Below are 13,011 nucleotides of genomic sequence, written 5' to 3'. Positions count from 1 at the left end.
ATATATATATATATATATATATATATATATATATATATATATATATATATATATATATACACACACATTGCTTACTGGTGTACACCGCTTAGAGAGTGCTTGCACTTAAAGTGGTATATAAGTCTCATAAATAAATAAATAAATAAGGGAGTGTACAGGAATGTCTTTCTTATGATGTAATGGCTCTGTTGTCTGATTTTCATTGGCTAACAAAGTGTATAAAGCAATGCTACCAACTTTCTAAGACGTGACACTTCTGGACGTAACTCTGCCAGCATTCCAGATTGTTGGCCACCCAGCTGCTTAATTTGGTCAAATAAAGTGGTGCTTGATCAAGAAGTCTCCGCTTGGGTTATCTGATTAGGTTGATACGGTATCTCAAGTTTAAGCAAGGTATTGGAATCTTACAGGTGAGAAACTGGTGTTTTTTCCACATCTGTCCTTCTGCCTCGGAGTGGAAGAGAATAAAGTGATTAATCAAATATTTTGAACTTGCATTCTTGCCAAAATGGTTTCCATTTCTAAATTCCAGCCAAAAAGCTTGTCGCGCAGAGTTGAAGCTATGGTGCTAATCAGAGTGCTGGCAAACCTTCTGATACTACAGCTTTCTTACGGTAAGATCCTGGACAATGGAGCCAAGGGTGGATGGAGCTTTAGGTGTCTTTTTCGGTTTAAACCTCCAGTTATAAGAGTCAACTTGCATGTAATTATTAATTGTAGATGTGTAAGCAGGTCAAAGTAAAGAGTGGGCAAAGAAGGTCCAGTTGGTGCAAATGGGGAAAACCATTGCTGTATTTGTAATGATAGTATGAATTGATACATTTATTCATATCAGCAAAACTAACCAGTTAAAAATATATAGTCCAAAATATGGTCAGCTTCCTTTCGTGTTTCTATTTGGCAACTGACTTCAATAGAGGAAGATAACTTATTAATATAAGATGTATTGAGAAAAAGTTGGGGAGGGGTTTTCACTGTTAAGGTGGTCTTTAAAAATGGTGGCCATTGATTTTTGTCCAAATAGGTAAAATAAATCTGTTGGATTTAATCTAGCTCCCATTCTGTTAGATTTGCTGCAATATACATTGTGCAATATCTGGGTCATTGCTTCTGAAACAAATATCAAAACCGGTATGTAGGGATTTTACTGCCATAAATGTTGACTCAAACTGTTTTTAGTGAACTAAATACTAATGTTATCAACTTCCCATCCAAACTCATAGATTAAATTCCATTTTCATCAATCTCTTCCCCACTTTCACTCCTTCTGCCCCCTATTCTCCCCATCACAAGGCCATGTATTTTGCTTAGCAATGCAGTACAGCAAGATCAGACTCTGGACCAAATGCTTCTAAATGTCCTTCCTTTTTAGAAGCCCATCTGAACTATTCTTCGTACTTCAACTGATTAGCTTAATCTGACTGGCAGTGATACTATTAAGTTACTGAGCAGTGGAGAATGTAAGCAAAATATGCCATAGTTTTTCATAAGGCCAAATGCCTTAGATCTCAGCCCTCAGAATGGCTGCTGCTATTCAGAATCATGCTGTTTAACCTATTTGCAGCATTTCTGGAGATGTGAAGAATATTAATTTTTAAATCTGAAGCTTTTTGTTTTGTACTTAATTTCTCTTGGATGGTAAACCTGAAATTAGGAATTACTGTTTATGTTTGCAATAGATTTGACTAAGATGATCCCAGTTTTTGGCTCCAGTGCAAGCATCCTAACTGGTGTCCAAAAACGTACTGGAAAGTATAACTATACAGACATGCAAAGTCAGATTTAGCCATCTACAGGTAGTCCTCAACCTTACGACCACAATTGAGCTCAATTTGTTTTTTTCTTTTGGGTAAGAGTTTTATTGATTTTTTACAATAACAACCTTAGTGCCTGGTGTACAGCATGTTTTCTTGGTTCATGATTTTTTAAAAAAAATATATACAATCAATATTAGTTAATTAACAGTCAATAATAATTAATTTTTATATTTCCATAATTAGTAAATCAATTGATAATACATTTCCTTGAGCCTCTCTTCTCCCAATAGTATTCTCCCAATAGTATTCTCCTTCTTCAGCATTAAACAAATATACTTTTTGATATTTGATATTTTCCATATATAAATGATTAAATAAAAACATTGTCTTCTATATTTATACCAACAATAATAGCGTCCGTACATAGCACTTTTTCTTATCAGCTTATGTTGTTTTCATAAAAGTCATATTATTGATTCACCATATACCTTATTTTCATAAATCTTGTTTAAGTTCAGTTTCTCCATAATATTCAAACAATTCTTATCAATCATAATTTTCTCAATAATTAACATCTAAATATCCAAATTTTCCACTTAAATATATCATCCCAGTATTTTCATATTTCATATATTATAGAAATACTATACTACTTATCTATCATAACAACTACCTATAACAACTTTTCTAATCAATTCATATTTCACTTCTATTGATAAAAATTAATTGAATCATTATATATCCTTTTTTCAAAGTTCTTATTAAGCCTAATTCCCCCTCAGTATTTCAATCATTCCTTAATCCTAAATCTTTTCAAACTTAATTTGTCTTTAAAGTTCAAACTTTTCTTTCACTTTCATCATCCCAATATTTTTACATTTTGTATCTTACGAAAAATACTATATTACTTATATCTCTTATCTCACTTATTCTAAAACCCCTTTATAGCCTAAGTTACTTATATATTTAGCCATATTCAAACAAGTGTTTGCTTGTATAATATTCCATCTGGTAGGGCGAGTCAAGTCTCTTAAGTCCATCTCTAATCTTCTTTCTTTGCCAAATTGTTTTCCGGATTAATATTTTTGATGTTAAATATTTCTTGTATTTTTGTAGTTGTTGTTAGGTGTAGAGGATACATAATACACAAGATGTGTGCTTTTTGTCTCCCAAACTATGATTTTTCTAACGGTGTCCATTTTGTTAAGTCTTTTTTCTTCTCAGGTTTATTTTGACATTCTAATGCATAAGGTATCTTTCCCATATTTATTGTTTTATCCAACTCTTGTGAGTTTTTTCTTATTTGTATTAAGTAATAATTCCCTTCTTTTGTGACTTTGCCAATTAAGTCATTTTTTTCTAGTTCACATTCTGTTATCTGATTTGTTTGTTCATTCTTTACCATCATTCTTTGAATGTTTTTATTGTAAATTTAAGTTAGAAGTGTATTTATTTATGTTGTCAAAGTTATGTTTAAGCTCCTCGTGGTTTAAAGCTATTGTGATTTGTATCTGTTGTAGCGTTGCATAAATTTCTTTTTGGAAAGTTTTTGTCTTATCTTGAAACGTTGCTTCTAGAGGTCTTTGATCTTTTTGGCTAAATCCTTCAAGAGTAGATATTAAGTGTGGTTTTCTGTCATTTTTTCATGAATATGTCATATCCATGTTATCTCCCCCTTTCGAGTAAACCATTGTAAGTGCCATAGTCTCTGTAATTAGCCTTGTCAAGCTGGCCAAAACTCAAAATCCAAACAGTCCAATTTTATATAGTTCTTATCTTTATATATATATATATATATATATATATATATATATATATATATATATATATATATATATACACACACACACACACACACATACACACACACATTAATCACTTAAGATTCATAGGTAGTTTACCTACATGGGCAAGACATATATATGATTTGCAAATAATCCATTTTATTCAACTAGTTTGATACTGTGTGTCCCACAGTCATCTGTTACACATCAAAATTAGTGTACTGATAGAAACACTACCAATAAAAGTGATTCTGTTCTACTCCACAGCCAAACACTGAACATTTTTGGTTTCTTTTCAGCACAAAAGTCTTCTGAACTGGTCATTGGAGGTGAAGAATGTAACATAAATGAACATCGTTTCCTTGTAGCCTTGTACACCTTTAAATCTAAGAGGTTTCACTGCAGTGGGACTTTGATCAACCAGGAATGGGTGCTCACTGCTGCATACTGCGACAGGTGAGGGCATTACAGAATGTGGAAGGATTGAGGTAGATTGTGTTTAGATATCCAGATTTTTTAATAATGTTTCTGCTGGTTTTTACTGACTTCTCTGTGCATTTTGAATGAGTGTTCTATTGCTACTGCTATTGCTCCTCATAATCATATCTTGAGCAATGCTGTTTATATTTATGGTCAAATTTCCATGTTCTTCATCATAGTATTCATATCTTTGCTTTTTTCTGGGATATAATAATAACAAGAATAACAAAATCTGGAACATTACCTGAATACCATCAGCACTGACAAAATCAACACAGTCAATTGCAAAAGGCAGCCTTACCTGGAACACCCTGTGACAATCCCTTTAATACCATGGAACCACAAAATTTACCTACCCCAGGTCCTTCGGAAGGATTTGGTAGGTGGATAAAAATACCAAATCCAGTCTAAATATCTGACTGACTGCACAATTAACCAGAAAATATTAATCATATGCTGCCTGACTCTGTGGGGGTTTTTTTAATATTTTTTTTAAAAAATCAGTAAAAGATAAAAAGATGATGAAGTGAGAGACTTCTCTCTCCCTTATCAAAGGCCTGGGTGAGGCACTACACCTTAATACCTCTTCTAAACAAGAGCAGAGTGGGAACCATCCAGATTTTGTTTTCGTATTTATCTATCCCACCATCCTTTGAGATAGGCTGGGTTGAGAGAGGATGTGTGCAATACAAAGTCATAACATTAGTGCTGTAACCACATGGGTTCTATCTTTAACACAGTCATCTATAATTTATAAGTGCAACATTCACACAATACACATCCAAGTCAAGAAAGAGATGGATTCATACTATATGCTGAGCTTTCTGAATGCTAAGCAGCATACAGGTGAATTCACGCTTGCATAAACAATGGAAATAGTTTATTCAATCACCTTGAATAAATTTCTTGAGTGAACCCAGACCTCTAGGACTGTGGTGGCGAACATATGGCACACATGCCACAGGTGGCATGCAGAGCCCTCTCTGTGGGCATGCACGCTATCACTCCAGTCCTAGGCCTTCAGCTGGATTGTATAAAACATTTTTGCTTTAGGCCTCTGCCGCTGGGTGCAAAAAAAAAAAAAAATCAATCAATTTCAACTTCTCGCGGGGAAAAAAGATCTCGCAAAGTTGGAATTGATTGATTAAACTTTTTAATCCCACCCAGTCTGCTGTTACCACCACAGCCAAGCCCACCCAACAGGCCACACCCACCCAATGTGCCATGCCCACCCAGCACCTGATGATACATAAGAAGACTTACAATCAATGTAAGTCTTCCAGGTTTCTGGCAAGTTTTCCTCCCAAACACCGTTGGAGAAGGTAGGTTATGGCCCTTTCTTGTTTGGGTTAACCATCCTGCTTGAGGGCCAAAATGAGGTCAAGGACCATCCCAAGTAATATAGAGTTTACTTTAAGTTGTTATTGTTAACGTTGTTTTTCTTGTAGGAAAAATATCCGGATAAAGCTTGGTACGCATAGCACAAATGTAACAAATGAGGATGTGCAGACAAGAGTCCCAAAGGAGAAGTTCTTTTGTCTCAGTAGCAAAACCTACACCAAATGGGACAAGGACATCATGTTGATCAGGCTGAAAAGACCTGTTAACAACAGTGAACACATCGTGCCTGTGAACTTGCCTTCCAACCCTCCCAGTCTGGGCTCAGTTTGCCGTATTATGGGATGGGGCACAATCTCAGCTACTAAAGGTAGGGATCTCTGTCTATACTCTCAGACCCAGCTTTTGATGTAACATCAACTAGGTCTAGGGTCCCACTATGTCACTCATGAATATTGGAATGTGGATGGACAATGGAATTCCCTAAGATTCCATTTCTTCATCAGTTTTACATCCACAAGGTCTTTGGAATAAAAGAAATCAGTAAGGAACTGGCATGCTGTATAGCTAAAAAAAACAAACCCCATAGGATTAGGTTTATTTATAGAAGTTCTGTTGGGAATCAGAAAAGGACCAATAGCATGGCAGTGTTGTGTGGCTTCATTACATTTAATAATGGGGTGTTTTGTGAATGGCCATGGCAGTTTTGTAAATGCAGAAGTATCCCGGGAAGGATATTTTCACAGTATATTTACCACTCGCTCTCAAAATGCCAAATATGAACTCAAAAACCTGGCCTATCCTTGGATGGATATAAACTCTCTGTGGATGGTTGCAGAGGACTTCTTCCTTTTAAGTCCTAGTGGTGCAGGGGTTAGAATGCAGTATTGCAGGCTATCTCTGCTCCCAACCTGGAATTCGATCCTGACCGGGCTCAAGGTTGACTCAGCCTTCCTCCTTTTGAGGTTGATAAAAGGAGGCCTCAGATTGTTGGGGGCAATATGCGGATGCTGTAAATCACCCAGAGAGTACAGTAAAGAGGTCCAAGTGCTATTGCTAGTAAGGCCATGGAAGTGTTACATGCACTCTCAGCTTTAGCTTATGGTCATCCACACATTCAAGCCTGTCAAGGTAGTAGATCATGTAAGCCCACCTTCTTTTCTACCTATGTTTCTACCAAATACGTGTAGCTAGAGCAGACAAGTCACACAGTCTTGGTCAAGAGCTGGAAAATATTTAAGGACTCACAGAAATAATTTTCAACTAACCATTGAAGCACCATTTTTGGAATACATGGAAACCCAGTGAATTTAAAGTAACAGCAAAACATTACTGCTGGCAATGTAAATTTATTCTTTCTCATACGCACACATGTACCCATCCATCTTTAGACACATCCTTCTCAATTAGGCTGCCACGCTCCAGCTAGAGGGACAGAAACTCCTACCTTGTGGATCCAAAGATGACTCAAGGAGTGCGTGAGCTTTAGGACCCCATTTTATCCTGAAAAGTTCTTGATTTGTTGATTAGCTGGGATTGGGGTTTATTCCATATTCTCAGGCTCAACTTTGTCTGATTCAGATGACTTTTTTCCTTTGTTCCCTTAGACCTATTTCCACCTCATCTGTCCTCCCCAAGGGATCTTTTGGACAAGATTCCTGGCTTTTTGTTCTTGTACACAATACAAACTTATGGGTCTACTTCATCTTCACATATGGAAGTTTCAGTATGCTGGCTGAGGAATTTTGGGAGTGGAAGTTCACAAGTCTTAAAGTGGCCAAGTTTGGAGACCCCTGTTCTAGGTCATCTCCAGGGGAGGCGAGATCAATTCTATGACTTTTGAACTAGCAAAAGCCCCACTTTTCCAACAAGGCAATCTTTGCGTAGAGTGCCGGAGAAATTTGAGAAGCCTTCAAATGCCGTTCAGCTGATTTAAGACCTATTAATATCTTGACAAAAATATTTAACTAAATGTTTTTCCCAGGAGTCCCTTTGAACAGCTTTGAAAGACAATTCTTCCTATTCTAGGCAGTGAGATCAGCTCCACTGGTGGAGACAATGGAAATTATAGGTAAATTGTGAAAGGTAGAATTTTGCCTATTTTTAATTTTTTTTCAGAGACTTATCCCGATGTCCCTCATTGTGCTAACATTAACATACTCGATTATGAGGTGTGTCGAGCAGCTCACGGAGGGTTGCCAGCAACAAGCAGAACATTGTGTGCAGGTATCCTGAAAGGAGGCAAAGATTCATGTAAGGTAAGATGACCCGTTTTAAGATGGACTCCTAAAGAAATCATGCTAATTTTCAAAGCTATGACAGAGATCTAGCCTTGAAGGCATCTTTAGAAACATACAAAGTTACGGCTTTTGCTAACTCAAGTGCCTTCTAGGTGTCTAGATTTCCAGACTTCCCAATAATGGTGATTCTGGTGGAGAAAACTCAAGGATTTAAATTCTTCTACAAGGAACCTGGATTGGGGAACATGGAAGTGAAACATTGGGGGCTATATGTGAATGGACGATGGGAGGGAATTGTTTGCTCCACTTCCCATTCATAGATACGGTAGTAATGTTTCATGTTTGATTTTTCTCAACAGGGTGACTCTGGGGGACCCCTCATCTGTAATGGAGAAATCCAGGGCATTGTATCTTGGGGGGCGCATCCTTGTGGCCAAAGTCTGAAGCCTGGTGTCTACACCAAGGTCTTCGATTATACTGAGTGGATCCAGAGCATTATTGCAGGAAATACAGATGCGACCTGTCCCCCGTGAAAACTTTTGAAAAAATTAAGAGGAGAAAATGTAACATATTAGTACATCTCTTCTATATCCCTGACCATATCCAACTACATTGGAATATATTCCCAGGCAGTAAGTTTTTTTAAGACTCAAATAGGACTGCCTTTGGAGTAAGAAATGCTCAAAATAGTGCTGCAGAGATCATGTCCCGTTTAATTTCAGTATAAAACAATCTCAGTAAAATGGAGGCCTGTTTTAGGGTGAGGTGCAAAATTTTCTAAAATGGACCATTCCAAATATTTTAACCTCTGAATATCTTTCAATTTCTGTCTACTTCTGGGACAGTGGGGTCCTTGATGCTCTCTGAGCTTGTCTTCTTGCAGACGTTTCATTACCCAGCTAGGTAACATCATCAGTGCTAGAATATTCTCTTCTATTGGTACTTGTGTGGCATTTACAATACGCTCATATGCAGTCACCACTGTTGGCTAAAAAGGATCCTAGGTTAATCCCCATTCCAAATCACTAAATAGAATCTTTTGAGAATCATGTTTTCATGTAAATTCTCAGGTATCCACAGCAATAAAATTGTATAAATCGTCACTCGTTTTCTGACCCTTTGGTTTTGCAAAGAAATGCCCTATTAAATGGCAGCATTTGACCAACTGGGCTTAAAAGCTGAAAAAGGTCTGACCTGGACTTCTGGTTTTGCGTGCTTGAAAGTGAGGAATTTGATCTTCTCTTTTCTATTCTATATTTAATTTCCTGGAAAAGATCCCCTAGGCAGTCCTTTAACAGGACTCATTCTCGGATAAGTCTACCTTGGCCCTTCCTTTCATCTACAAACAAAATACATTGTTCTTGACCTGTTTAATTCAATAGTATGTAACGTAGTGATAATCATCTTCGATAGATTTTTGACCCAATGAGGACAGATGCAATAAGGGCTATTAATTGTAAATGCTTCCAAGCTGGGGGAAGTATGATCCAACTATCAGGTGCAGGGGATACCCTCATTTCTTGCTTGTGAGTACCCCAGCAGTATCTAGTGGGCACTGTGAGAAAAAAAATCTTGGACCGAGATAGGCTTTGGTCAATCTAGCTGAGCTATTTATGCCCTGTTATCTAAAGCAGGGGTGAGAAGCCATCAAATACATGACTGGAAAAGAACTGTATGTTTAACTTTTATTAACATTTCATGTAAATAAAATTAAGTCAAAATGAGTGTCTGGCCCAGCTCCAGGAATTAACCAGTGGAACAATCTGCCTCCAGAAGCTGTGAATGCTCCAACAATGGAAGTTTTTAAGAAGACTGGATAGCCATTTGTCTGCAATGGTATAGGGCAGGGGTAGTCAACCTTTTTATACCTACCGCCCACTTTTGTATCTCTGTTAGTAGTAAAATTTTCTAACCGCCCACCGATTCCACAGTAATGGTGATTTATAAAGTAGGGAAGTAACTTTACTTTATAAAATTTATAAAGCAGAGTTATAGCAAGTTAAAGCATATAATAATAATTACTTACCAAACATGACGAGTTGTGTTTCTACCAAACAGTTATACTTTGGTTTCATCTGACCATATGACATTCTCCCAATCCTCTTCTGGATCATCCAAATGCTCTCTAGCAAACTTCAGACGGGCCCGGACATGTACTGGCTTAAGCAGGGGGACACTTCTGGCACTGCAGGATCTGAGTCCCTGGCAGTGTAGTGTGTTACTGATGGTTGCCTTTGTTACGTTGGTCCCAGCTCTCTGCAGGTCATTCACTAGGTCCCCCTGTGTGGTTCTGGGATTTTTGCTCACCGTTCTTGTGATCATGTTGACCCCATGGGGTGAGATCTTGCATGGAGCCCCAGATTGAGGGAGATTATCAGTGGTCTTGTATGTCTTCCATTTTCTAATTATTCCTCCCACAGTTGATTTCTTCACACCAAGCTGCTTGCCTATTGCAGATTCAGTCTTCCCAGCCTGGTGCAGGTCTACAATTTTGTTTCTGGTGTCCTTTGACAGCTCTTTGGTCTTCACCATAGTGGAGTTTGGAGTGTGACTGAGGTTGTGGACAGGTGTCTTTTATACTGATAACAAGTTCAAACAGGTGCCATTAATACAGGTAATGAGTGGAGGACAGAGGAGCCTCTTAAAGAAGAAGTTACAGGTCTGTGAGAGCCAGAAATCTTGCTTGTTTGTAGGTGACCAAATACTTATTTTCCACCATAATTTGCAAATAAATTCTTTCCAAATCAGACAATGTGATTGTCTGGATTTGTTTTCTCGTTTTGTCTCTCATAGTTGAGGTCTACCTATGATGACAATTACAGGCCTCTCTCATCTTTTTAAGTGGGAGAACTTGCACAATTGGTAGCTGACTAAATACTTTTTTGCCCCACTGTAGAAACAGGAAGTCTGATGAAATTACATTTAATTAATTAAATTATTAATGAGATCCCTGAGGCTGATGCTGCGAAACTAAATACTGGATATCTGGCTCAATTTTTGTAAGGAACAAACGAAGGTCTCCTCTTTCGGAAATATTCAGGCGGTTTCTTTCTTTGGTCATAATATGATTAACAGCACTAAAGCCTGATTCCACAAGATATGAGGTAGGGAAAGGTATCAATAAACTGAATATCATTTTCCACATATTTGGATATAAGGCAGGCATTTTTTTTACTTTGCCATAGGTTTTCATATCCACCACTATCAAATTTATGTTTACTTTCTTCATCATATCTAATTTCTAACAGTTCTTCTTGGCAAGTTATATCAGCCTCTTCAATATTTGCGGTAAAAGGATTTTTCATCCAGTCATACACCTTCAATTTCAAAATATCTTCAGATCGTTTTTCCATGTCCAATTTAAGTTTGTTGAGGTGGCTACTAAATCTGTCAATATCCTCTGGAGCTACATCATCTTTTATAGATGATAATTCAGGAAACTGATGAAATTCTCTCTTCAATAGATTATAACGAAGTAGTTCAAGTTTGTCAATAAATAATGACACAATACTTTGGCAACCTATAAGAATCTTATTAGCTCCGGACTTCCGGTGGATTTTGCGCGCGTGATGGCGGCTACTTTGTAGCCGTCCTCCTGGGTAAGTGTAAGAACCGCTATGAACAGCAGACATCAGCTGTTCAGCGGTTCAAAATCCCCCTCCCGGGCAAAGGGGGGGGGTAGAGAGTGTCTGAATAGTGGTAGAGCCTCTTTTGCACCCCCCAAGTTTTTTTTTTGGGGGGGTGAAAGGAGTGCTCCCACGGAGTTCAGACTTGTCTCCGCTTCCCAGCTGTTTTTGTCCTCAGGGACAAAACGAGCGGCTGCAAACACCTCCGTGCTTAAAGAGAACTGGTGAGTTTTTTTTTTTTTTTTTTTTTTAAACGGACAGAGCTGAGTAGAGGATTTAGTTTTTGCTTTCTTTGACTTATTTGGATTTTAAGTTTTAAGACTTGTTTCTATTTTTATTCTCTCTTTTTATTTTTCTTTCTTTGTTGAAAGGGAAAGTAAAATGGCGATCGGCAAATCCCTCGGTGTTTTTTTTTCTGGAAGTTAGAATGCTGACCGGCAGGCTTTTTGGTGTTTCTCTTTCTTTCCTTTCCCTTTCTCTTTTTATTTCCTTATGATTGGAATGGTTGTTTTTGGTATCTCTAAGTATTTTTCTTGGAACGGACTTTTTCTATTTAATTATTTTTTTTTCTCTTCTCCCTTTTTTTTTTTCTCTTTGAACTCTCTTCTTTTTATTGTAATGATCCTTTTTTGAAGGACTTTTTTCTGTTTAATTTTTGTAATTTTTAAGAAGGAGTAAAGCTTTTTTTTAATTCCTTTTCTCTTTTTTTTTTCTTCCCTTTTTTTCTTTTTATTATAACTCTTTGGAGGGAGTTATGATTTTTGAAGGAATTTTTATAATTTTTTAAGAAGGACTAAAGGTTTTTCTTTAAGATGGCTCCAAAGCATCCAGGGATTTCTACAGCTTCTAAATCAACAGTTTCACCCTCTTCTGGGGGTCAGCTAATAACTATGAAGGATTTGCAAGACATGATGGGAGATGTTATAATTCAAATTAGGGCAGAAATGAAAAAGATTTTAGAGGAAAACAATAAGATCTTGAGACAAGATTTTGTTTTGGCTTTAGAAGGTGTTGCTTCTGTTCTTGAAAAGGTGAACTCCCATGTGGAAGAGGTAGCTGAAAAAGTGGACATAATGGAGGGGAAAATTGAAAGTATGGAAAAAGAAATGGAAAATGAGATTCTTATGCTTCAATATGGACAAATGGAATATGCCTTAAGAATTAGAGGCCTGGGAGAGTCTTTGCAAGGAGATCTGAAGGAGATGGTTGCAAAGGACTTTGCATTGATTTTGAATAAAGAAAAAGAGGGAATACTTAGTGAAATTGAAAAATTATTTAGGGTTAACTCTGTGGTGGCAGCACAGAAGAATCTGCCAAGAGATGTGGTAATTTACTTTGGTAAAAGATCTTTACGCAATGAAATTGTGCAAGCCTATTATAAGAAGAGATTTCAAATTGCTTCACAAGATGTTATAATTTTTAAGGAGATCCCATCTAAAATTTTAAGAAGAAGAAAGGAGTTTGCTTTTTTAGCAAATGAACTTAAAAAGAGAAAAATTTTATTCAGATGGGATGTTCCGACTGGAATGGTGGTGAATTACCTGGGGACATGTTATAGACTTAATACTGTTTCTCAAGCAAAAGACTTTTATACTTCGGTCCTGGGGGTATGTGCATCGCCATCTATTAAGTTTAAAGCTTTGGAAGAAAAGAATGTAGAATCACAGTTTGAAGAGCCTATATTTATGAAAACTGGAGAATCTTTGTGTGAGAGGCCTCAACAAGTCCAGGTTGAGGAGCAGAAGACAACTTGTGCAGTATACAATTCCAAAGAAAAGCAGCAACA

At 37.2% G+C, this 13,011-nt stretch overlaps 2 protein-coding genes across 6 annotated transcripts in view; both read left to right on the top strand.

Annotated features, from left to right (window-relative positions):
• LOC120300113 (snake venom serine protease gussurobin) overlaps positions 1 to 8,702 on the top strand; it is a 68,218-nt gene extending 59,516 nt beyond the window's left edge. Inside the window, exons 1-6 of one of the 3 annotated variants that reach the window (XM_039325690.1) lie at positions 88 to 410; positions 533 to 614; positions 3,841 to 3,997; positions 5,470 to 5,729; positions 7,478 to 7,617; positions 7,959 to 8,702. In XM_039325690.1, the coding sequence (XP_039181624.1) occupies positions 563 to 614; positions 3,841 to 3,997; positions 5,470 to 5,729; positions 7,478 to 7,617; positions 7,959 to 8,132 (783 nt within the window). In that variant the 5' untranslated portion in view covers positions 88 to 410; positions 533 to 562 and the 3' untranslated portion in view covers positions 8,133 to 8,702. Of the gene's footprint in view, positions 1 to 87; positions 411 to 532; positions 615 to 3,840; positions 3,998 to 5,469; positions 5,730 to 7,477; positions 7,618 to 7,958 lie in introns of those variants that run through there. The other 2 variants (XM_039325689.1, XM_039325691.1) reach the window with 2 other exon arrangements.
• Positions 1 to 13,011, top strand: part of LOC120300114 (snake venom serine protease 2-like) — a 326,022-nt gene that overhangs the window by 293,173 nt on the left and 19,838 nt on the right. The gene's annotated exons all lie outside the window — the stretch shown is intronic.

The sequence above is a fragment of the Crotalus tigris genome, unplaced genomic scaffold (genome assembly GCF_016545835.1).
Source record: "Crotalus tigris isolate CLP2741 ecotype Arizona unplaced genomic scaffold, ASM1654583v1 scf7180000024338.4412243, whole genome shotgun sequence".
Lineage (NCBI taxonomy): Eukaryota > Metazoa > Chordata > Lepidosauria > Squamata > Viperidae > Crotalus > Crotalus tigris.
The sequence above is the reverse complement of the archived record's forward strand: the minus strand, read 5'-3'. Positions and strand labels throughout refer to the sequence as shown.